Source organism: Hemibagrus wyckioides, linkage group LG27, assembly GCF_019097595.1.
Source record: "Hemibagrus wyckioides isolate EC202008001 linkage group LG27, SWU_Hwy_1.0, whole genome shotgun sequence".
Lineage (NCBI taxonomy): Eukaryota > Metazoa > Chordata > Actinopteri > Siluriformes > Bagridae > Hemibagrus > Hemibagrus wyckioides.
The window spans coordinates 3,948,619-3,975,592 of NC_080736.1; the positions used below are offsets into that span (position 1 = coordinate 3,948,619).

Genomic DNA, 26,974 nt, shown 5'->3' on the forward strand with positions numbered 1-26,974 from the left:
TGACGGACAGTTTTTAGCACATCACTTATGCTGAAGTAACATCACCGCTTTTATCATGGCTTCATCCCAGGATAGTGGTGGCTTGTAAGTGGTAATTTTCAAGTTGTAATGACACCATTTTCAACCTTAGAAACGCAAATTGGAAAAAAGTGCTTGCTCTGTCTGTGCTAATATAAAGGCAACTTACCCACACTTGCACAGTGTCCAGGCTTGAGTGGCCACTCTTTTTGTTCAACTATAGTGAACTTCACACATTCCTATACTGTAACATTTTGGAGCAGCAGACAACAGCAAAAAGAGTTGAGTTAGCCAGCTAACGTTAGCGATAAGAAGAAGAAGCCTTCATTTTTGCCACAAATACATTACAGGACAGGGAAATTCTTTCTTCACATATCCCATATCCCATCCCACAGGTTCAGCTATGATGCACTGGAGCAGAGAGGGTGAAGGGCCTTGCTCAGGGGCCCAGCTTGCTAGTGCAGCCTTCTGATCACCAACCCAGAGCCTTAACAACTGCCTCAATACCGATAACTCTAATGTTGATGATTACCTTCTCAAAACAGTAAATTGTGTGGTCAATCTTATATATTTAACCAAGTATGGTGTCTGTATATTAACTAATCTGACACCAATACTGCTATAAATTCATTTAAAAGTAAAGAAAATGCGCACGAAAGGAACTGCTAGTTGAAAAGCCTCAGGTTGAAATTTTAAGTCAAGGGCTTGTTTTCTGTGGTTTCCTTCAGTTGTAGGTGAGAAGTAGCAAGCTCTTCTCAAATGCAACATTAATCCCAATATAACATAGCCACGTGGATCTATCTAAAGAGCACAGTTCGGTTGTTCGAAGTAAAATTGTTCATCAGGAACCAGGATCCTGTGGGTCCCAACAAAATTGTAAAAGGTTTTACTCAGTTTTGTAATAACATGGACATGTTTAAGAACCTGGGATTGTAGTGGCTTTCCTCAGGAACACAAATGGGGTGTCACTCAATTACGTACATCTCAGAGCAATTTAGCGTAGCTAATTCTCTACCTGCATGTTATTGGGAAGTGGGAGGAATCTGAATGATCTTTCCTTGAATGTGAACACTGAACAAACCAGAGACCCTAAAGCTGTGAGGTGAACTCGACAGGCTGCACCTCCATGCCTCTGCTAACCAACCATGGGAATTTATATCATCACCCAATAGTTTTACGAAGACTCTGGCATTTCCCTCCATCCTAAGGCTCACTGCACAATGTGACGTTACAAGATGACAGACTCAACAACAATAGAGTGGATCTGGCAACCCTCGGGGACGTAGGGGGGCGGGGTTGGAAGGGAGAATGCGCGCGTGAGGGGGATCAAAGCTCCACTCGCGCTCGGGCTCTGTGTTGGATGTAACCGCGCGCGCGTTTCGCTTCTCATCGGGGATCGAAATCACGCTTTGGTTTTGTTGGATTACAGCCGATCTGATGTTTTATTACTGCAGTCTGATGCGGAGAAATGGGTAAACTCCATTCCAAACATGGTAAGGGCTTTGATTTTCAATGCATTCTATTTATTCTTCTAAAGCGCTTTTCTTTTTGGACTTCTATCCACTAACACCATTATCCCGTTTCCCCCCTCCCTGTTTTTTCCCCCTATTCTCCCGTCCCGTGCCCTTTTCCCCGTTAAAAGCTGCAATCTGTAAACCGAGGGAAAGCCCGGAAGGTGAGTGAGTTCCATTGAGTTGAATGAAAATGAAAGAGATTTAGGATTAATTCATTACGAGCCCTCAGTAGAGCTGCTGGGGTTTTAATAAAGTGCCCCACGCGCTTCCTTCGGCGCAGGCACCAGACCACAAGTTTGGAGAACCCTTATTATTTTGCTGATTCCTGTGCAACCCCGTGTAAAATGCAGTTTCCTTGCTGTTCGTGACAGGTGATAGTTTTGTAGTGAATGCCTGCTTGGCTAGAAAAGGGCTGGACGACTGGCTGGTTAAACAGAAGTATTACTGCACCGGCGCTCGGCTGGATCAGCAGGACTGTCCACAGAAAAGTACCTGCGGGACATCAGCGAGGGTAAGAAACCTGTCTCCGTGGCTCGTATCGGGTTCTATACATGCTATGAAAAAAACATTTTATACACTTTCCATCATGCTGCGTTTGCGCAGTTTGCGCATTTTGCGCGTCCGCTTTCCTGGCGCGTGCGTTGCGTGACCACACCGCACCTCACATTGCGGCGCTTTCCGTGAACCGCAAACTGCGTGTTATTGCGTTATTTCAGTTAGTTAATCACTTAGTTATTTCCGACTACTAAATGCATCGTTATTCCGAATTTTATGTATCATTAATTCGGATTAACCACGTTAAATCGTTTCCTTAACTTTCTCACTCGTTAACATGAAAAGTTATTTTGACTTAATATATCATAATGTTCAACATTATAGCTTGTTTTCCTAACTTAATAAGTCGTTATCACTATTTCCCACTTCATAACTCATTTCCCGACTTAAAAAAATCCGCTCTTATGACGTAACACGTTCATAACTCGTTATTTCGACTTATTACGTCCGTATAACCTCGTCTTAGTTTGACGTAGTGACTCACTATATCCACTTAATATTTCATTATTCCTACTCAGTAACTCCCCCCCCATTAATCACGAGTTATTCCAAGATATTATGTTGAATCACTGCGTATTATGTACATAATCACCTCAGCTTGTCATAATTAACACCTTATAATCTGTCAGTAAGAGGAAGTTTAGCTCATAATCCCGTAAGCTGTTTTGCAGGTGTTGTGTTTTAATGGAATTTATTCAACACATAGCCGTGAGTAATATGTTTAAGTAACAAGATATCATGTTGGAATAATGAGAAAACAGCCTGGAATATTGACGTATTAAGTCGAAATGACGAGGTATTAAAGTTCAAACTATGGCACAGAACTTCCGATTTTGTACAGGGTTTCTGTTCTTGAAGTCATTTATCCGTTTATTTAACAAAAAAATTAAGAAAAAGCTTTGTATTTTCTAGTTTCTATCTTTTTAAATAGGTTTTTGCAATCTACTAGGATGTATTTGATTGATCTAATGATCAATGATTGGTCACAAATTCAGGATTGAATCTCCTATTCAGATCTCTGAACCCTTTCTGAGGCCACAAAAACCCCCAAGCATCCTTTCACACCACAAAGGTTTACATGATGCATCTTTGAGGAAAAAGTTCTTCACGAAACCAAGAAACAGGTTCCTCCACGGTTCCATCCGTAACAAAATAAATAAATAAATAAAAAAACTTTTATGCTGCTGTTCTATTAGCCGGTCTACGCAATCTGGTGTAAATATTCCTGTCGTAATTCTTAATTGTTTCCCGGCTTTTTGCGACTTGGCCGACTTAAAGACCACCCCATTCACCCCCTCCCCCCCTTAATGGGTTCCTGCGCTTGGAAAATGATCTTGGCATTGTGCTTTCGATAATCAAGAACAATACTGAGCGTGTATCGCGCAGCAAGCTGGGAACACACACGGGAAGGGAAAAAAGAAGCCGCTTTGTATTGCGGCCCGAGCCCGACTACAAAAAGCCAGAACCGTTATGTTGAGCTTCGATGGGAGAAGTTTTTGTTTTTTTGAATCCACACACCCGCTAATGAATGGCTTTTAAAACGCCTGCCAACGGGCTCTCTACAATTGCAAATGCTCCCTTTGAAGCCTGAGGTAGAGCCGGGAACTTTTTTATTTTTTATTATAAATGTTTATTCCTGGGAATGATGGAAGGGGGGGGGTGTCTGGTTAAAGGATTTTTTTCTTTTTCAAAAGTTGTGTTTGCATCTGACGTGATATTTCTGAAAAAAAATGACTGTTCTGACACATTCCTTAAAACGAAAAAAGTGGTCTGAAACGTTCCCAAAACTGATAGGAACGTTCCGTCGGGTTCGGAATATTGCAAAGGAACCAGAGGATTTCTGCAAACCTTGACAGGAAATCATTTCAAAAGGGGTCCAAGCACCGACGCTGCTGGAAGCCTGTTGTTGTTGTTATTTATTCTTTTAGTTGACAGGAGAGAAGAAAACTTCACAGCAAAAAAAAATATAGTTTACGGCCGCAATGTACTGTACGCCTTCGTGAGAATGAACGAGGAGATGCGAGACGTCTGTACGAGTTTGTACAAAAGTCCAGGATGTTGACAGGCAGTCATATTTTTGCGAGAAGAGACGACGGGGAAAAACGGCGTGAAAGAAGTCGGACGTACCCGAGGCGCTCGCTGCTTGAGGAAAACGTCTGTGTTTAGACAAAAAAGATGAGGTGAAATGATTGTTTGTTTGTTTTTTTTGCCAAAAAGGAAGAGATGATGGGAAGGAAAAAAGAAGAACTTCACACCAAAGTTAGGTGTGTGTGTGTGTGTGTGTGTTTCACTGCTGCCATGAAAGCAGTCTGATGCATTCCTGAGAACGATGGGAAGCACTGAGTTTGGAGTTTTACAAAGGACCGGAGTCTATTTGCACCTGACAGGAAATCTTTTTTTTTTTTTTTGGCTAAAAGGAAGCATCTGGGGGGGAAGGGGTGAAACTTCACACCAAATTTTTTTTTTTTTTTTTATTGTTGCCATGAAAGCAGTCATACCATATTCATGAGAATGATGGGACGTGAGACATCTGTTTAAGAAATCTACAAAGGTCCGGTCTGTTTACCTGTCAGGCTGTCGTTTTTGTGCTAAAAAGAAAATAAAACAGCGCATGAAAATAGTCGGACATACCCACGGCGTCGGGGTAAAACGCCTCTGTGTTTAGACGAAAGGTGAAGTTTACTTCTTTTTTTCTCCCCCGTCAAAATGCACGAGGGTGAAGCGGTTTATTTAAGCAACAGAGGAAAGAATGTGTCAAGGTTCAGAACAGACGCGGCGCTCTATGGAAAGCCATGGATCACGGTGGGCTTGAAAGCTTGACGGGCTGGTGACAGGGGTGCATTGTGCAATTGAGTAAAGGAGGAGGGGAAGGGAAGGGAAGGGAAGGGAGGGAGCGCGAGCCTGTCTGTGATTTTGGCATCGTAGTAAACACACAAGAACGTCGCTGTTTGAGAAGAGCCGTAATGCTCTGGAAGCACTTCTGAGGAAGCATAAGCCTCTTTTCGGGTCGCGGGTCCGCCGTGTCTCAAAAGAGTTTTTGAGAAAGCGGAGGGGGGTGGGGTGGCGGGGGTTGATGGTTTTGATGGGGTGGGTGGAGGGAGGGAGGATTTTGGGGGTACCACTCTTTAAAAAAAAAGTCCACTTGAGGCCACTTTGCAGGCTTTTTTAAGTCGCATGCAAATATTTTCCCACTGAATGTTTATAGACCGGCTCCACGGCATCCAGAGTGAGTGAATACATCAGACCCCTGATAACAGGACAGGATATTCCTAGCATGGCACTCATTATTCTTTCATACGGACATGTAGTCAGGATTTTCTTCTTTAAGAAAGCAGCATTTCTTCTAAGCGCTCTTATTTCCAGCAGATTTGAAGGCAGCGTCCTGCTTGTGCTTGGCCAGGACTTTTGTGTAATTTTGTTCGGTGTTTAAAAGACATGCCTTTTAAACATTTGTCTGAAATGACTGTCTCTAAAGGCTGTGATTCTTCCTGCCTGGATGGTAGGTGCTCTCTTAACCATTACCTGTTAAAGGAAACCTTGAGGAATCCTATTTCTAACAGTGGACCACTCCCAAGAGAAGGCAAATTGATGAAAATGGACATTGAAGAATGGAATAAGTCCAGTTGAGGCATCTCTGCTTTAGAGATTTTATGTAGAACATTACAATGGAGGGTCTTTCATTGACACCAACAAGAAGATAAAACTCTAACCGTTATCAAAACCCTTGAGGAACCTTTTATTGTTTCTAACAGTGGACTTCTGCCAAGAGAACCCAGATTACTGAACGGAAAGGGAGATAGCTATTCATGTGGTAGCTTAAGTGGCTAAGGCACTGGGTTGTTGACTGGAAGATCAGTGTTCAAGCCCCAGCACTGCCACCGTTAGGCCCTTTCAGCAAGCACCCCCCCCCCCCACGCTTCAGGGGTGCTGCATCATGGCTGACCCTGTGCTCTGACCCCAACCTTCAAGGATGGGATATGTGAGGAAAGAATTTCACTGTGCAGTATCGTATATATATGAGATAAATAAAGATATCTTAATACTGGGGGAACTATTTAAGGTTCCACATATAAATCTAGAAAGGAGAGATCTTCCTCTCACACCATGTTCCAAGAGAATGGAAGACCTTTAAAATGAACTCCTTCAAAAGGTTCCTTGAGGAACCCTTTTTTCAACCGACTACACCCCAAAGGAAGCAGATTAATAAAAAAAGGAGATGAATATCCAGTGAATGAGAAAAAGAACATCATCTATGATGTTTCTCACGTTCTACCATCTTGTTATGGTTTCTATGGTGATGCAGGTGATGTCCGATTGGTGGTGCTTATTCTTGCATTGTCTTGTTTTGAAGATCTGATATTGGGATTTTATGTAAGTTACTTTAAATCAAAATAGAAGTGATAGCTTCTCAATCAAAACAAAATAGAAGGGTTAGCGTTGTGGATAAAGTGTTGGACTAATGCTCAGAAGGTTGTGAGTCTGACTCTCAGGTCCACCAAGCTGCTGTTTTTGGATCCTAAACCCTGAGTTTTCTTAAAAAACAAGATAAATGTAAGAGAGAGAGAGAGAGAAGGACCTATAAGAAGTATTAGATATACATGGAGAGAGACACAAATGGAGGGAGACACTCAAACATAGATAAGTACACATGGAGACACATAAAAAGAGACACAGACATACATGGAAAGAGATACGCATGAGAGAGACACACATACATAAAAAGAGAGGTACACATGTTGAGAGAGGGATACATACATGGAGAGAGAGAGAGAGAGAGAGAGAGAGAGAGAGAGAGAGAGAGCACTAAAGGACACAAATATTAAGAGAGAGGTAGACATAAAGTATCGGTCAGACACATGGACAGATACACAAAGAGAGATACACACATGGGAAGAGAGAGAGACACCCCTAAAAAGAGACACATAGACATGCATGGAGAGAGATACACATGAGAGAGACACACATGGACAGATACACAAGCAGAGAGGGAAACACACATGGAGAGAGAGAGAGAGAGAGAGAGAGACCTACACAGAAACACATGGACATGCATGGAAAGGAACACACATGAGAGAGACACACCCTTAAAAATAGTGAGAGTCACAAGGAAAAGAGACACACACATAAAAAGAGACACACACATAAAAAGAGACACAAAAACACACATGGAGAGAGACACAAGAAAAGAGAGACACACATGAGAGAGACACACACCCTTAAAAATAGTTAGAGTCTGAAGGAAAGGAGACACACATACATAAAAAGAGACACAAAAACACATGGAGAGAGACACATGAAAAGAGAGACACACATGAGAGAGACACACACCCTTAAAAATAGTGAGAGTCAGAAGGAAAGGAGACACACATACATAAAAAGAGACACATGAAAAGAGAGACACACATGAGAGAGACCCACACCCTTAAAAATAGTGAGAGTCTGAAGGAAAGGAGACACACATACATAAAAAGAGACACAAAAACACACATGGAGAGAGACACATGAAAAGAGAGACACACATGAGAGAGACACATCCTTAAAAATAGTGAGAGTCAGAAGGAAAGGAGACACACATACATAAAAAGAGACACAAAAACACACATGGAGAGAGACACATGAAAAGAGAGACACATACATAAAAAGAGACACAAAGCCCTGGAGAAGGGAGTCAACCAAATGCTGTAAATATAAATAAAATCTCCATTGCTTTATTACCCTTCAGCAAAAAGTCATATGATAGCTGACTGTATCCACCCGAGACTTAAGACTGAAGGTACAGAAGGTCATTTGGGGTCAACTGAGTTTATCTAGAGTAGGCTTGTCTGGTTTGAGAAGAAAAAACAAACAAACAGGCGGAAACGTCAACTTCTTGGATATACAGGAAACAGGAAGCAAAAAAACATTGTAGTGTATGTTGACATGATGGTTCAGCCATATCTGAAGTAGACAGATAAAAGTCCCTTGTTATTGCCGTGGCTTTTGGAAGTATATTGATGTAAACGACAGGATGAGGCCCACTGTTATAAAACAAAGGTGGTCTTTTTTGGCCACGGAAGCTTTATTGTCCTCTGAGTGATTAGATAGACAGGAGCGAAGGAACGTCCCGTGAGCACTCGGAGGTCAGGCTTTTATTACGGCTATACGGTGATTTTGAAGGGCAATGTAATAAATTGAAGAGACGTGGAGAATTATTACTGCCATATTAAGATTAAGGTTAAAGATTAATCAGGGTTGCTTTCGTCTACGGTTGTTTACAGTCGAGTGCAAAAGTTTGTACTCCCTTAAGACAAGATGAAGAGAAAGAAACTCAGGAAGTGTTCCTACATTTGTAAGATTAATATCATGAAGTGTCTGTGAAGATATTAATAGTAAAATGTCTAAACATTCAATTACTTACATGGGTTTTATTTGCAGTTTTAATAATTTCCAATTTTTCCTTAACCTCTGAGGTATATATTTGATAAAAAAAGATGACACATGGAGAGAGACACATGGAGAGAGACACATGGAGAGAGATACACAGAGATAGATAGAGACACAGAAAGAGATCGAGAGACACATACAAGAGATACGTACATTGTGAGACCTGTCCAGAGAGAGACACGAGTGAAAAGAGACACATGGAGACACTTATGAGAGACTGAGAGACAGCATGAGAGAGAAACAGAGAGATTCAGTAAATGGATAGAGAGCGAGGAGACACAGGGGAGAGAGAGAGAGGGAGAAAGAGAGAGAGAAATATACTGTATATAGACAGACATGCATAGGAAAAGAGACACACAGAAAGACACAGATGCACAATCGAGAGAGACATAAAAACACAAAGATATGCATGGAGAGAGACACATATAAGAGACACACACACATAAGAAGAGAGGTACACATATAGAAAGTGTCACAGAGAGGAATGCATACCTGGAGAGAGAGGGAGAGAGAGAGAGAGAGAGAGAGATAAGAAAGATATGCACATGGAAAGAGAGAGACACACCTAAAAACACAGACACGCACGGAGAGAGACACACATGAGAGAGACGCACACACTTAAAAAAAGAGGTACACATACAGAGAGTGACACACGGGTAGATACATAGAGGGGGAACACACATAGTGAGAGAGAGAGAGAGAGAGAGAGAGAGAGAGAGAGAGAGAGAGAGAGAGAGAGCAAAAAGACATAAATATTAAGAGAGAAGTAGACATAAGAAAAGTCATGCACATGGACAGATACACAAAGAGAGATATGCACATGGAAAGATAGAGACACATCTAAAAACACAGACATGCAGGAGAGGGACACACATGGGAAAGAGACACACGCCCTTAAAAAGAGAGGTACACATACCGAGAAAGACACACATGGACAAATACACAGAGAGAGACCTCACAGAGACACACAGACATGCATGGAAAGGGAACCCACATGAGAGAGACACATACCCTTAAAAAGAGAAGTACATATACAGAGAGAGACACACATGGACAAATACACAGAGAGGGAAACACACATGGGGAGAGAGAGAGAGAGAGAGAGACCTAAACAGAGACACACAGACATGCATGGAAAGGGAACCCACATGAGAGAGACACACACCCTTAAAAAGAGTGTCACAAAGAAAAGAGACACACACAAAAAGAGACAGAAAAACACACACATGGAGAAATACAATCTCATAAATATATATAAATATAATATATATATATATATATATATATAATATATATATATATATATATATATATCCAAAGGAAATAGAACGAAAAAGTCCAAACCCAGTAGGTAGAGTTAAGTGACTGGTTCTAATGAGGAGTCTAGAACATTAGGAGAACATTAGAACGGCCGTGAGGAACACGTGTGCATTTGCCAGATGGTTTGAAGTGATTTGGCAAAGCAGTGTACGGATCCCTGCTGAAAAACTTGGACTGTTTGAACAATTTTGGACTCAGCAGAGTTTTGTGTGTGTGTGTGTGCGTGTGTGTGTGTGCGTGTGTGTGCGTGCGTGTGTGTGTGTGCGTGTGTGTGCGTGCGTGTGTGTGTGTGCATGTGTGTGTGTGTGTTTTCACATAAATTATTAAGTCCTGTGAGCTTAATGGTTTTCACAGTGTTGAGGGAGAAAGAACAAAACGGAGCAAGACATGCGTCTGACCATAAATATTTATTTGGAAGCATTTGCTTTGTTTTCAGTTCAACAAAGCGTTTCTAAGATAGCTTAATATTTAATTGCGCGTTAAAGTTGGAGGCAGCATTCGCTGACGGCGCACCCCCCCCCCCACCTCTTTCTTTTTCATGCTGTCTGGTTTCTGGGGCTGCTTTGTTTGTCGGCATCGTTCTCTTATTTTAATTTGGAAACAAGTGCCAGATCCGAAGGAGCGTGATTTTTATTGCACGAAGATGAAGATGATTGGAGTCGCGTGTTAATTCTCCATTGTAAAGATGTTTGTTTTTCTTTCTTGGTTTCGTGAGGATGTTTGTTTTGAGAGTCCATATCAGGGATCATTTCACTTGTGTACTTTTAAGAAATATGGTTTTCACCGTTCCTGGTTGCTGGACTGACTATAATATATGTGTGTGTGTGTGTGTGTGTGTGAGGGTCTGAAAATGTGTGTGTGTGTGGGGGGGGTGTTAGGGGTGTTGTAAAATGCAGACTATATGAGAAGGACAGTGGGGAGTCAGGGTCAGGAATCTGTTTGATGTTGAGACTGGCTGTGGCTGAGTGCTGAAAGTGTCCTCTCATACGCTGACCCTGCTCATAAAGCACCGCCTTCACACTACAGCAGCGTTATACAACAAAATAATAGTACTTAATTAAACCTGCGTCAATTTCTTTTAAGGTGATTAATCATCGGGACGCTGTAGGAGATAATAACCCTGATAAAGAGTGATCAGGATGTAGGAACAATAGATGTACTGGTAAGATAATTAGTACTTTCTGTCATCATTCAGAATGATCAGGGCTCAAGTTCTTCAAAGTTGAGGTAATAAGGACTTTGTTAGCATGTTTCAGTTACGGATCCTGATTGCCGCTACTGTATTTGTAGCTATTGAGTAATGACTGATGTCATCCTCTTGTGAAATAACTTTTAGATAACCATTATATCAGAAAACTTGGCTTTCAGTCATTGGCTATCTTGCGTTAAATTGGCCGTCACGTTACTGAGCCGTGCCAACCTCCACTCACAACCAAGACTCGAGAATGTGAGATTTATTTATTTATATATACACCGATCAGGCATAATCTTATGACCATCTACTTAATATTGTGTTGCTCCCCACTTTTTCCGCCAAAACAGCCTTGACCCGTCCTGCACTGTGTATTCTGACACCTTTCTATCAGAACCAGCATTAACTTCTTCAGCAGTTTGAGCAACATTAGCTCATCTGTTGGATCGGATCACACGGGCCAGCCTTCGCTCCCCACGAGCCTTGACCGCCCATGACCCTGTCTCCGGTTCACCACTGTTCCTTCCTTGGACCACTTTTGATAGATACTGACCACTGCAGACCGGGAACACCCCACAAGAGCTGCAGTTTTGGAGATGCTCTGATCCAGTGGTCTAGCCATCACAATTTGGCCCTTCGTCAAACTCGCTCAAATCCTTACGCTTGTCCATTTTTCCTGCTTCTACCACATCAACTTTGAGGACAAAATGTTGACTTGCTGTCTAATATATCCCACCCACTAACAGGTGCCATGATGAGGAGATCATCAGTCTTATTCACCTGTCTGTGGTCATAATGTCAATATCGGACATGTCGGACGTAATAAAAACAGATGGGAATCATTAGATTTTATGATAGAATTGCAATTTTGTATTTTCTTAAAAAAAGGACATATGTCATAGTCATATAGTATTAAAGATGTCGTACTGTCTGGGAGAAAACGCCAGGGCGATTCTCTTAGGACTGCGATGATTTTTTCCACCCTGTGCAAAACTTTTGGCACCCGGGACTGGTGACGCCATTTGGGAAGTAAAACTTTATCTACTTTCAGTGACTGCTTTGTATCAGTGTAAATCATCCAGGGAGTCAATAAAATGCAGAGCGTTTTATATCGTGCTTAATCTTTCCAGTCAGCGAGGCCAGCTAGTCAGCGTGCAGCCGTCTGCACGCCTATTGGCACATGTGTGTGTGTGTGAGAGAGTGATTGATTAGTGTGCGCTTGGCAGGCAGGTGGAAGATCAGTATTTTTAGTGGGTGTTGGTGTGTGAGGTCTCCAGCTGCTCCCTCTGGTCTTCACGGCATGTTTGCATGTGTGTGTGTGTGTGTGTGTGTGAGAGAGAGAGAGACAGGACCCTGAGGTCCCCCCTGAGGACACTCTCACTGCTCTTGTCCCTTTGATGTGACAGAAACCTCCCAGTTTTGGAGATGTCAAAGGCGTCTGTTCTACAAATATTACAACAACTCACTGTATTAGCAAAGAAAAAAGCTAAATCTCTGGCAAAGTCTCAGACTTGGGAGATTTTTCAGGATTGTGTCTCATGTCGAGCCAGAAGTTTGGAGTTTTTATAGAAATTTTGGAGGGAGATTTGTCAGAATTAATTAGAGGTGTTATTTTTAAAAAATTTTCTTTCAGCATCTTGGTCATTCTTTGCTTCGCAGCGGTCTCAAATTGTGTTGTTTTCTCTCTTTCATATTTTTATCTCTTATTTCTTTGAGTTCAGAGTCCACTTTGTCCTCTACAGCGTTTTGTGTTTCCTCATTTTTTCAGTTTTCACACAACTTCTTCCATATTTACTTTCACACTCCTCACTCAGCACCGCTCACTAACTTACTACTCATCAGCTTGGAGTGTGTGTGTGTGTGTGTGTGTGTTTGAGTGTGTGATTGTTCCCTGGTGCTCCCTAGGGACCTGACTGTTGTGTGAGAGAGAGATGGAGGGAGAGGGAGAGAGAAAGATGGAGAGAACACGGCTGTTGTTTTCCTTTTGTGAAAGAAGAGAAAGAGAACGCCCCCAGGGAGGAGACCACAGCACCCGGCTGGAGTTGGGGGCCTCTGAAAAGTTTCTCATGAGAGGGCAGGAGAGGGGAGGAGAGGTGAGGGTTACGAGGGTACGAGAGGGGAGAGGAGAGAGGGGAAAGGAGAGAGGGGAGAGAGGGGAAAGTGAATGAGAGACGAGAGAAGAGATCTGTGTAGTTTGTGTGTGTGAGAGTGTGTGTGTGTGAGAGAGAGGATGTTTTTATATCTTGGTGGGGATGAAATTGAAGGTCCTGAGATGGATAGAACAACAAACGTGTGTGTGTATGTGTCTGTAAGAGAGAGTGAGTGAGAGAGAGAGAGTGAGAGAGAAGTAAAGAACACAAACATAAGAGAGAGTCACACAAATGGACAGAAACACAAAGAAGGAAACACATGGAGAGCGAGAGAGAGATAGAGAGAGAGAGAGAGAGAGAGAGAGAGGGACAGAGAGAGAGAGAGCATGTGTGTGTCTTTGTGTTTGTGTGTGTGTGAGCGAGAGAGATAGAGTGTTTGTGTGTGTGTGTGTGTAAGAGAGAGAGAGAGAGAGAGGGATGGAGAGAGAGAGAGCATGTGTGTGTCTTTGTGTTTGTGTGTGTGTGAGCGAGAGTGATAGAGTGTTTGTGTGTGTGTGTGTGAGAGAGAGAGAGAGAGAGAGAGAGAGAGAGAGGGAGAGAGAGTGTGTGTGTGTGTGTGTGTGTGTGTGTGTGTATGAAAGAGAGATAGGGAGAGAGATAGAGAGAGAGATAGAGTGTGTATGTGTGTGTGTGTGTGTGTGTGTGTATGAAAGAGAGAGAGAGAGAGAGAGAGAGAGAGAGTGTGTGTGTGTGTATGAAAGAGAGATAGGGAGAGAGATAGAGAGTGTGTGTGTGTGTGTGTGTGTTTGCACATTCATGCTCTCAGCAAATCTCCCATAGCATTACATGGTAACTGGATGTTCAATGTTATGTGAGATTAATTTGTCTTGTGTGTTAGGAAGACAAACTCACACTACATGTAATGTTCAAGGGGTCTAAAGTTGTCAGAACTCTGTTGCTAGGCAACTGGGAAAGACTGAGACTAACAATCAACCTAGCGCATAGCCATCGAATCTCGTTTTTACAAGCAATGTGAAGGCAGAACGACAACAAAAACGTGACAAAAATACCGGAAACATTAACATTTTCCTCAGAAATGTTCGTATCATTTCAGTGAAACCACCCATGACCCATAAAATTACCTTAAAATCACAAAGTGACCGCTAACATGTTACCGTTAATGTTGAGTCAGAGCTAGCCATCTATGAGCTATCAGAAAATGTTGACTTCTGAGGTAATAAATGAGCTAATCAAAGACAAATAAAGGAATCCTGTATAATTAGCACTGCTGTGTGTGTCTCTATAGTATCTTTATAAGCTTATATCTAAGCGAAGCTAATTTAATCTTAGCTTAGCTTCCTAGCGCAAGAGATGACATAAGCAAATTGAAAATATTTCACACAAGATCAGCTAGCTGAACCGAAACAGACAAAATGGCTGACGTGCTAACAGTGTTATGATATAAAAATATATCATAACTTTACAAAGAAATGAATAATAAATCTAACATACTTGATTTGAAGCTAATCTCATGAGCGCTATACTTTCAAATGAAGACACCACTTCAGCAACTACCGTTAGCGTAGTTCCGTATTTATGAAGAGCTCTACACTTTCAAACCTTTTTCCTGATTACTAGAATGTTCCTTGCAAGTTTTCCATCGAACACCGTTTATCTTCATCTTTAGGAGCTCTTTAGGAGCAAAAACTGACCAAAAGTTCCACAAGTCCAAATAAACAGGAAGCGCTGAGGTGAGTAGATAAAACGGGTAAGTGTTAGCTCATGTAGCTATTTTCCACAAGAGACCTGAGGAATTTATTTTTGAGTGTGGCATTTGTAATGAAGATGAGCATTTTTGTCATATTAGCTAGCTAGCGTGATTTACAAGACCGTAGTTCGCCCAGTCGCCTTGTATGGATCAGAATGCTGGCCGGCGACAGCAAAGCACGAGCAAGCTCTCCACGTAATGGAAATGCGAATGCTTCGTCGGAGTCTTCAGCTAACGCAACTGGAACGAACCACGCCATGAACGAAGACGTACGGCGGCGGGTGGGTGTCGCTCCAATCCCAGCCAAGATGACGGAAGGATGGCTCCGATGGTACGGCCATGTCATGCCCAGTGACAGAAATTCGGTAGCGCGAACCACCATGCTTCTTGAGACTGACGGCCGGAGGATGAGCAAAGAAACGATGGATGGACAGGATTATCGAAGACACGTGAACATTGCCCTAGAAGATGCCGAGAAGTGGACCCTACCATTGCGCGAGACAAGCGCTTGGATGAAGAAGAACAGCTAGCTAGCATGGAAATTACTAGGAAGCTGATAGTGTGCTAGTTCTAGCTTGTCGACAAATAGGTGAGGTATAAGAGGAGTGCAATACGTCACGACTTGTTGATATTAGAAAAGAATCACCTTTGGGGTGATAACAGTATCTCCTCTTGGCTTCGGCTCGCATTACGCCGATTATTTTTGATTGTTTTCCAACAACAGGACTAATGATTTATTCCGTTTACACGAAGAGTACGCTGCTGTAGAACTGACTGTCAGGATGAGTGATTTTTGTCGTACATCAAGCTCTAATGAGCCGACAATCGTTTTTTGGCTCGAGTCAGATTTGGACTGTAGGTTGATTTGACCATGACTTTGTGTGTGTGTGTGTGTGTGTGTCTGTGTGTGTGTGTGTGTGTGTGTATTTTTGTGTGTGTGTGTGTAAAAATAGTGATCCGGAATGTGCGGTATTGGGGGGGGGTGGACTAGAGTGGTGCCTGGCATAAGAGAGGCCTAGGCAGAAGGGTGTGTGTGTGTGTGTGTGTGTGTGTGTGTGTGTGTGTGTGTGAGAGTATATATGTGTGTCATGCAGTGAGGATGTGCTCTGGAGATCAAAGTGTGTGGTGGGAATGTGTAGAGCGAGACATGATCAACAGCTGAAATGCACACACACGCACACGCACACACAGACACACACACACACACACACACACACACACACACACACATGAAGGAACAACCTTTTCTCTAACTGATATAGCTCCTTATTTTCCTTGGTGTTGTGTTCTCCTAAAAAACACAGCAGCACTTAAACATCTCATCTCACCTCTTCATCTCTTGTCCTTTCATTTGTCTTATTTTGTCTTGTTCTCATCCAATCTCCTCTCCTTTTTCATGTCTTCTCTGTTCCTTATTTTCCTCTTGTCTTATCTCCTGTTCTCTCATGTTTTCTTTTCTTTTTTTAATCTTCTTTCTTCTCTATTCTCCTCTCTGCTCCCGTCCTTCTTTCTTTTATCCTTTTCCTCTCCTCTCCTTTTTCCTTTCTCCTCCTCTCCTCCTTTCTCCTCTCCTCTCTTTTCTTCTTTGCTCCCCTCCGTTCTCCCCTCTACTCCTTTCTCCTCTCCTCTTCTCTCTTCTTTCATACTTTCTCCCCTTATCTTCTCTCCTCTCCTCTTATTTTCTCTTCCACTCCTCTTTTCCTCTCATCTCGTTTCATCTCCTCTCCTCTCCTCTCCTCTCCTCTCCTCTCCTCTCCTCTCCTCTCCTCTCCTCTCCTCTCCTCTCCTCTCTTTTGTTGTCCTCCTTTCTCCTCTCCTCTCCTCTCCTCTCCTCTCTACTCCTTTTTTTCTTTCCCCCTTTCTCCTCTTTCCCCCTCTTTTCTCCTCTCTCCTTCTTTCCACCTTTCTCCTCTCCTCCTTTCTCCTCTCCTCTCCTCTCCTTTTTTTCTTTCTGCCTTTCTCCTCTCTTTCCCCCTCTTTTCTCCTCTCTCCTTCTTTCCACCTTTCTCCTCTCCTCTCCTTTTTTTCTTTCTGCCTTTCTCCTCTCTTTCCCCCTCTTTTCTCCTCTCTCCTTCTTTCCACCTTTCTCCTCTCCTCTCCTTTTTTTCTTTCTGCCTTTCTCCTCTCTTTCCCCCTCTTTTCTCCTCTCTCCTTCTTTCCACCTTTCTCCTCTCCTCTCTACTCTTCTCTTTTTCCTCTCATCTCCTCCCATTCATCTTCCTCCTGTTCATCTCTCTCTCTCGTCTCCTCTCCTCCAGTAAAAGAGGCAGATAGTCTGTCACGTGTACCAGCTCTGGATCAGTGTTTAATAAGTGTGAGTCTAGCTTTTTCTGAATGTCGGAACACAGGCTCTAATTTTAGCCCTAATTCTAAACACACTCCAAAACTTCTGCTGCTGGAGAGGCTGAAGGTGTGATGTGTTATTTAAGGCCAGGGTTTGGAGAGTGTGTTTGGGGAGTGTTAGATGTTCCGTTATTTTGTTCCACTGCTCTACAGATGTACAAGACCTCCCTCTGTTCCTCTAAAGGTGTGGGCCTGCCGTGTCTATATCTGTGTGTGTGTGTGTGTGCGTCAAAGTATATATGTGTTTATGTTTGTATGTGCACAGACTTGATTATTTTTAAAGGCTGTGTGTGTGTGTGTGTGTGTTTGAGTTGCTTCTCAGCTAGCTTGTATACATGGAATTGTGTGCTTGTGTGACTTGATGCAGGTGTGTATGTGTGTGTGCGTGTTTGCATGTGTATTCCTTGTCCCTCATTGGACGATTTACACACAATGGACTACAGTGCAGTGTTCACAATGCATGGTGTTTTTGTTCTGAATTATTTCTAAGAAGTCTAACCGGGTCAAAGATAGCCTGAGGATTTCTTTCTAGCTTGTGTCCTTTACCCCTACACACACACACACACACACACACACACACACACACACGATAAACTGCGTTTGATAAAGATAACTATTTGCGGTTAGATATTAAAGGGAGTAAATGGATGTGTGTTGTGAAAGAGGCAATAACATCTCAGGGGACCATAAAATCATTACACTGCCGGGATAAAAGTTCACAAGATTACAAACAAGGACAGGGGAAAGTGTTGGAGTGTGTGTGTAGGTGTGTGTTTGAGAGAGAGAGAGACACTTTGGACACTTTGATGTGTATGAGGTAATGGCGATTGAAATGCTTGCAATGATGGTCAAATATAAGACACTCAGACTAGCACATAAACGGCATGACGGTTCACGTGTGTGTGTATGTGTGTGTGTGTGTGTGTGTGTGTGCGTGTGGGTGTGTGTGTAGTGAGTCACAACTCAAAACCTGGCTGCTAATTAGATCATTAATTAGCCAGGGAATGGACTGTGTATGGTCTGATTGATAAAATCATGCTGTGTTTATTGCACCATTGAGGGACGTCTACAAAATCCCAAAATCTCCAGAAATCTCCAGATAAGTACATATTTTAATCCTTTGCTCTTATTCTGTGGTCTAAAAGCAACAAAACAGGTTACTTTCGGAGACGTCATTGGAAAAGAATCCAATAAAGTCACTCATCTAAGCGTTTTATTCCTTAACTATTACGTCAGTGGACTAATGCTGCATTCACATGCTACCGGAATTATCGTAATTACAAGTTTACCACTAGGAAGTTGCACACGAACGATCCTCAGCTCATAATTACGAGTGAGAATCATCTTGATACCCGAGCTTCAGAGACAGGAGGAGTCCTAAACGTCTAACATGGCAGATGAGAGACATTATCAGAACTGGTTTTGTTTATTTTTCTAAATGCAGGGAATTGTTAGTGCTCTCTGTGTTGTTTATATTCATGTATGTACATCAGCTACTATTCTCCACAAAACAAAATAAACAAATCCGAAAACACAAAAGACAATTCGGACAAAGCGGGAAAAGGTAGGTATAGTTTGTGAATGGAATTCTTCTTTCTGATTGGACGAGACATGGGTCACTCAGGATCTGCAGGAAGTCCAGCAGTAGCTGCAGCAGTAGAAAGTGGATTGGTGTGTGTATGAACACAGCTCTGCTCTTATAGCGCTCCTTACATCCTTTAATCTGGAATAGTTTGGTCTTCCGAACATTCCTGCGTTCTTCAGGTGTGTTTTTAGAGAACGCAAACTAATCTTTACTCCATGATACGCTATCAGTATATCCAACATCACACCATATGAATGTCCTGCCTCAAAGCAGCGCTCAATGAATTCTATTTTCTTATGAATATAAATATACATATGCTTGTTATTTTCTTAGATTTAAAGTTGCACTGTTGAAAAAGAGCTGCAGAACTCCACACATGTACAAGAAATGAAGTTAGCTACACAATTTCCTACTGCTTGTATATCTTGAGTGATAGATGTCTCGTCCAATCAGAGGTAAGAATTCCATTCTCAAACGATACCTACCTTTTCCGCTTTGTCTGAATTTTTGTTGTGTTATCTGATTTGTTATTGTGTTTCACACTGCACGAAACTAGCATGTATTGGACCATCGATTTTTTCTATATAAACAAAAACACGCAAACACGATGTGTAATTTCCACTTCAGCAGTAGGAAGTAGGAAGTAGGAAGTACTCCGATAGCACTTGAAGGTAGCATCAGTTGAGCATACGGGATCAGAGTAACTGGATCTCACAAGCTGGAGTCAGTGTTACGTTACACGCAGGCGGAGCTGTTCGCGAGTGCGTCTGGATTTAGCAGCGTGTTGTTCAGTAATTGGTGGCATGAACAGCGCGCCTGTGGAAAAGTGCCAGGTTTAGATATGAATATCCGGCTCTGCTTTTAGCTCCACACAGCTACGCGCTTTGAAGACGAGCTCCTCGGTTCTGATCTGGACTCGGATCAATGTTAGCGTTCCCCGAATTCGTTTGCTAATGTGTCATTCGGACCACTTCCTGTTTCAATCGATTTGGTTTTTCCTGATGATTCATGATGTTCATCAGAATCACTGTTTATTGTCACTGATTAAATAAAAAAAGTTTACTTCTCTATCTATCTATCTATCTATCTATCTATCTATCTATCTATCTATCTATCTATCTATCTATCTATCTATCTATCTACCAGGTTATTCCATACATAGTCCATCTCTCTCTCTCTCTCTCTCTCTCTCTCTCTGTGTCTCTCTTAACATATCTCTCTCTCTCTCTCTCTCTCTCTCTCTCTCTCTATCTATCTATCTATCATCTACTGATCGCTCTATCTATCAGTTAAATCTATACTTACTAATCTCTCTCTCTATCTATCTATCATCTACTGATTGATCTATCTATCAGTTAAATCTATACTTACTAATCTCTCTCTCTCTCTCTCTCTCTCTCTCTCTTAACATCTCTATCTATCTATCTATCTATCTATCTATCTATCTATCTATCTATCTATCTATCTATCTATCTATCTATCAGGTTATTCCATACATAGTCCATCTCTCTCTCTCTCTCTCTCTCTCTCTCTCTCTCTCTCTCTCTTTCTGTCTCTCATGATTTGTCTTTTTTGTATGCATTGTCTTTCTGTATCTTTCCTCTTTTTCACATTTATTGTATTAATATTTAGAACTTTCACACTCTGAGCTGAGGAACAGATTTTGGAGCACAGTTTAGGGAAAACAGAAGCTCGTCTCGTCTCGTCTCGTGTATTCACGATTCTGACCTTGAACTTGCGCCCGTTTTTCCTCGCACGACATCGGCAGGAGCGAGGAGCGCTGTGAAGCATTTCTCCGTACGGCTCTGAGCGGGTAAGAGGATTGCAGAATTATTTTACGACGTGTGATTTTTGTCTGAAAAAATTCGACTGGAGATACATTTGTTTAAAACCGTATCAAGATAGAACTGAAGCGGGGAGGAAAGGTGTAAACAGGGACAGTGATATCTAGATAGTGTTCTGTTTCATCTAAGATTTTGTAGGTCACCGGTTCAGAGTCTTTGATCTCGCACTCAGGCTAGACTTGTGCTCCGGTTGCTCAAGAACGTGACGCGAAGGGAAAAAGAGCGTGAAATTCTGCTTTATTTATCCCTTATCTATTGTACCTGATGATCGGGGCAATAAAGTGAACTTGAAGGGTGTGTGAGAAAGAGTGAGAGATGATACGACAGTGGCATGTGTGTGTGTGTGTGTGTGTGTGAAGCCTCACTCGTGCTGTAGGCTGTAGTAAATCTGCAGCAGCTTCAGCAGCCTGACGCTTTGATGTGGATGAAGTAATGTGGAGTGAAATGTTTGCAACAGTAATCTCATATGAGCAACCGCTGTAAAAACGCTCACTCGCCATAAAGGCGGACCAATTCCGTCTGAAGTTCCTGTCTGTACACTGGATATGGAACTAGGCCCTTCATCTCCCTAGTGGAAGGCCGCGATTAAGGGGTAAGTAGGTTATTGAGGAAGTGTGTAGGATGTGATTTTTGTTCAAGGCTAGACCCAGGGTGTCACCAGGACGCCTCAGATTCCGTCGCTAGGGAGTGCGCGCTTCCGTCTCTGGAAAGGTGGAGTAACACTACCTGGTAGGAAGATAAGGTTAAATGGAGAGGTGGTTCGAGGAAGGTGGGCTTCATCAGTGATTCAGGACATGTCCTGCTTTTCCATTAAAAAATAAATAAATAAATAAATAAATAAATAAATAAATAAATAAATAAATAAATAAATAAATAAATAAATAAATATAAATAAATATAAATAAATTAATTAATTAATACAATTAATGGTCAATTATTTATGCAAATATACAGAATAATATGTGTAAATAAAAACTGTTAATAGTAATAATACTAACAGTTAAAAGTAATAACTCATACTAATAATAACGGTAATAAATATTGCAGCATTTTTTAGGAGTTCAAATGTAAAGCAAAAAAAGTTTTAAAAAGTTATTATTATTATTATTATTATTATTATTATTTTATTTATTTATTTTTTCCCTAAATTTAATGGTGCTAGTGATGGCTGAAGTTTTTTTAAAAGTTTCCTGCTCCAGGGGTGCTGTATCATATCTGCCCCTGTGCTCTGACCCCAACTTCCTTAGTTGGGATATGCACAGAAAAGTAATCCATCCATCCATCCATCTTCTATACCCGCTTTATTCCTTCACAGGGATCTGCTGGATCCCAGCACACATTGGGCAAAAGGCAGGGGTACACCCTGGACAGGTCACCAGTCCATCACAGGGCCACACATATATGGGCAACACACACACACCTATGGGCAATTTAGAATTACCAATCAACTTAATGTACTGTGTGAGGAAATTGGAGTACCTGGTTGCAGAACATGCAAACTCCACACAGAAAGACCCCTGCCTGTTCGAACCCAGGACCTTCTTGCTGTGAGGCAACAGTGCTAACCACTAAGCCACCATGCTGCCCGAAAAGAATTCCACTATGCTGTAATGTATGTGTGGCGATAATAAAGTCTTCTTATCCTTTTACGCATGCTCTTATAGTGCTTGGACCCCTAAAATCGCTGCTCACAGCTATGTGTAATAATGTAATACAAAACACAACTGAGGACCGACTTAACAATGAGCGTCTTGTTAGTTTGCTCTTCTAGCGATAATCTAATGAGGTTTAGATTCACAAATATGGGATTTGCTTTAACCAGAAACAGAAATTTGGATTTAATTGCGGGGTTTTTTTTGGATTTAAAGGGCCAAAATTGAACAGGATTTGCTTGGAAAACTACTACAGCTTCTTCCATATTCCCCTCGCCAAGCAGTTTCCTGATGTTTAGTTTTTATTTTTTCTTTCTTTTCATGCGCTGCTATGAAACCTAGATAATTGACATTCTCATATAATTATTTCAACGAATCTTTGCAGCTCTGCAAACTTTTAGGACCGAAGAACAAAATGGCCACAGCATTGTCTTCTCACTGCAGGGATTCATTTCTGAATAGCTTTGTTTTTTTGTTTTTTTCCTTCTCTCTCTCTGTTTTTCATTTCAAACCATCCCCTGAATTCCTCCCTCTGTTTCATGTTTGTGTTACACTTGCTTTCTTTCTTTTCTTTTTTTTCTTTGTCTTTTATCCTCCTTTTGTCGTTCCCTTAATGATCCTTTTAGCTCAGTGGCCTGGAGAGAAAGAGAAGGAAAAAAGAATGTGAGAGGCTCTAAATGAGCTTTTGAGTGTGTTTGGCCTTACAGAGTGCTTTGTTGTGTGTGTGTGTGTGTGTGTGTGTGTGTGCATGCGTGTGTGTGTGTGCGTGTGCCCGTCTCCCTTATGTCGGCTTTGGAATTTTTTTCCTTGAACTTTTTCCATGGCGCTAACATCTTAATGTTTCAAACACCAGGGGATGTATCATGCACACACAGACACACACACATACACACACACACACACACACACATACACACATACACACACACACACACACACACATACACACATACACACACACACACACACACACGTGCATACATACTTGGCACTGTCTTGAGCTGGCAGGACCTCAGACATTTCACACAGTGCCAAATCCAAGTCAAAGCAAAAGATGTACTCATCACCATCATCATCATCATCCTCATCATCTCTCTCTCTCTCTCTCTCTCACACACACACACACACACACACAGCACCCCTGCTGCCCTATCCAGTGTGTATAACTCATGTTCCCAGTGTTCCCAGTATAAGCTCTATCTATCTATCTATCTATCTATCTATCTATCTATCTATCTATCTATCTGTCTGTCTGTCTGTCTGTCTGTCTGTCTGTCTGTCTGTCTGTCTATCTATCTATCTATCTATCTATCTATCTATCTATCTATCTATCTATCTATCTATCTATCTATCTATCTATCTATCTATCTATCTATGCCTCAGCACAAGTGTTTTAAGCGGCTTAAGAAACCAGTGTGATGAACTTCCTGTCCAGAATACATGCTCTTTTAGGTGTGTAAAATTCTGAGGGCGGAGCCTGGTGAACATAGGTGGATGATGAACATAGGTTTTGTTTGTGTGGGTGTGTGTTTTGGTATTGTTTATGGGTTCGGTGTGTTAGACTAAATCTAAAACTTTTGAAAAGCTTTAGCTCTAAACCAGCATTTATTATTTATTTATTTATAATTTATGGAACATTTATGAACATTATTATATACAGTATTATTCACCACTACATGGATCATAATAGTGTTTTAGTATCTGTATAATACTCTGAACACAAATCACCGGGCACGTGCCTACCTTTTGTCCTATTTTAATGCTGCATACAAAGTTTTTACGCTCTACTGTCGCCGGGAAAAAAGTATTGGCACCCCTAGGGCTACTCCCTATATAGCATTAGTGTCTGAACGACAAATTTGCACACTTCAGAAAGCCTTTCTCTAGTCCATTCGGTCAGATTGAACAGAACATCGTCTCTGTTATGTAAATGGAAATGATTTTTCATGCTTTTCAACCAGAAGACAATGTCGTGTGAGTCAGGAAATCTAGCGAAAGTATTGAAACTTTGATATTTTAATTCTGTTGTTATTTTTATTCTGCTTTTAGGCATGTTAGTCTTTCCTCGACTTTGCTCACGGCCAATCAAAACAAGTTTGAAGGCAGCAGCACAGTGTGTGTGTGTGTGTGTGCATGTGTGTGTGTGTGTGTGTGTTTGAATGTTTCTGTAATGCAGTACACTGAGTTCCACAGGCATAAATCTTGTGTGAAGGCTCTTTAGCAGCTTTGATGCTTACAGTGACTTAGTAACTCCTGTCTTCTCCTCTCTTCTGGCACCTGTCTAAAGAAAAATGTCTTGTTGTTCAGTTTTCTCATCCCGCGCTGTGTGAAAACATCACGTCTGGAAAAGCACTTTGGCCTTCTTGGTGTGAGGTAAAGGGGAAAAAGGAGAAAAAGCCTTGTTTATGTGCCTGAGTCCTTGGCGGAGATTTGGCACTCCAACACCTCTGCGGCATCTGGTTCGTACCTTCATAAACACTTCATAACTCAAACCATCAACAAATGGAAAAAACAAAGAACGTTCCTGTACTTCGAATCGACGGGACTTGAAAGACGTTTTTCTTGACACGGACGCCGAGTGTTCGTGCGTCCAAGTCGTCCTCGTCTGGAATATTCATCAACAAGATCCTCGTGGAACTCGGCTCACTTCACTCGGAGCTGCAAAGGCGTAGTCTGAAGTCAGAAGAGCTATAAATTAGCCTCATGTCTTGTAAAAATGGTATCATATGAGCAGAAAATCAATGTTCAAGCACTTCCATACGTTTTAAAGGCAAATGAAACCTATTAGAGGATACTAGAAGATATTAGAGAATATATTTTAGATTAAAGAAGGGGTGCGCAAACTTTTGCACTGAGGTTTGTTACCGTTACTGGCGGTATCCTAACATAATCTATTTCATCGCCGCGTTCTGATAGCGTGATATGAAATCCAACATCTTATACATCTGTAATTTATAGCTTTTATTATTTTCTCGTTAAGGGCGCGCAAACTTTTTGCACCGATATTTGAACATCTTATCGCAATATCTTAATTATTTAATCATCACAATTTTTCTAGTGTGACAATCCAACATCCTACACATTCAAATCTCTATTTTATTTGTCCGCAAATTTTTGCACTCAATACGAACCTTTAAGTCTGTATCAAAGCTCGTGATTCAATCTCTTAACCCCCCCCCCCACCTTGTTTTTGCTCCTCCCCTGCCTCATGCCGCCTCTTTTGATGTGCCTTAATATCGGGACCTTTGACCTGAAAGGGTTAAAAGGTGGATAGACTGTCAGCGCCGATGAATATGCTGACGCCGGTTAATGAGTACACACTCGGCGCCCTTAAGGGTTTCGCTCGGCGGGATTGTGTTTCGGTAAAGCCCTCGAGTGCACTAGAAAGGGGCAGTTATTGTTGTGTTCGCCCCCCGAAGGGTGCTTCGGTGCCAGACAAAGGGACATGGGAAGGATTCGGAGTCAGCGTTCACAAACTCTCTCTCAAACGCTCTGTCATCGAATCGTGTTTTTGTCTAGACGGTCGTCTCGGAGAGGTTTTATTATTAGGCTCGTCAAAAACATAAAACACGACTGTACCTTTTCAGACGGGATGCGATGTACTAAAAATACGTTCTGAAACCTACAGATCTGGACCACATGGAAATGTTTGGAGGTTATAAACTGTCAGCATTCTGCATGTGTGTGTGTATATGAGAGAGAGAGAGAGAGAGAGAGAGAGAGACTGGGTGGTCGATGCTAAACTTAGCTACACACTGCTAGGCAATAGAAAGCTAACCCGTGCCTCGGGAACAAGTTGTGGAGCCGTGTGTACTTTTATACACCTCTTTATTAGACACCAAACTTCACAAGTCTGCAGTCATGAGCTTATCCATGGATTAAGATTTTAACAAAATAACAAATCAGAAAAACACGAAGGTAGGTATAGTTTGAAAACGGAATTCTTACCTCTGATTGGACGAGACATCTGTCACTCAGGAAGTAGAAGAAGTAGGAAATTGTGCATCTAACTTTATTTCTTGTACATGTGTGGAGTTCTGCCTTCACTTCAAACCATTTTTCTCTTAAGTGCAACTTTAAATCTTTTAAAGAAAACAATTAATATATATTGATAAGAAAATGGAGTTCATTGAGCGCTGCTTTGAGGAAGGAGGTTCATATGGTGTGATGTTGGATATATAGTGTATCATGGAGTAAAGATTAGTTTGCGATCTCTAAAAACACACCTGAAGAACGCAGGAATGTTCGGAAGACCAAACTATTCCAGATTAAAGGATGTAAGGAGCGCTATAAGAGCAGAGCTGTGTTCATACACACACCAATCCACTTTCTACTGCTGCAGCTACTGCTGGACTTCCTGTAGATCCTGAGTGACCCATGTCTCCTCCAATCAGAGGGAAGAATTCCATTCACAAAAACTATACCTAGCTTTTTCGTTTTTTTGGAATTGTTGTTTTGTTTAGTGCTTTTCGGCCACCGTATTTTAGCGTAGCAAACTGTTTCTTAAGCCACGAGCAATGTTTATAAGTAAATTTAGATAATTAAGATAAACATGAAATCCAAATCCAGGAAAGTGTACTTGGTGAGAATTAGTTAATATCTAAGTACAATATCTAAGCTAGTTCGCTTGAAGATAGATAGATAGATAGATAGATAGATAGATAGATAGA

The 26,974-nt window shown here is 41.7% G+C and overlaps 1 protein-coding gene across 1 annotated transcript in view; it reads left to right on the forward strand.

The window, feature by feature from the left end:
* The first annotated feature begins 1,365 nt into the window (after positions 1-1,365).
* Positions 1,366-26,974, forward strand: part of nkd1 (NKD inhibitor of WNT signaling pathway 1) — a 38,802-nt gene continuing 13,193 nt past the window's right edge. The window contains exons 1-3 of the mRNA XM_058382294.1: positions 1,366-1,511; positions 1,661-1,693; positions 1,904-2,043. Of these exons, the coding sequence (XP_058238277.1) occupies positions 1,487-1,511; positions 1,661-1,693; positions 1,904-2,043 (198 nt within the window). The 5' untranslated portion in view covers positions 1,366-1,486. The remainder of the gene's footprint in view (positions 1,512-1,660; positions 1,694-1,903; positions 2,044-26,974) is intronic.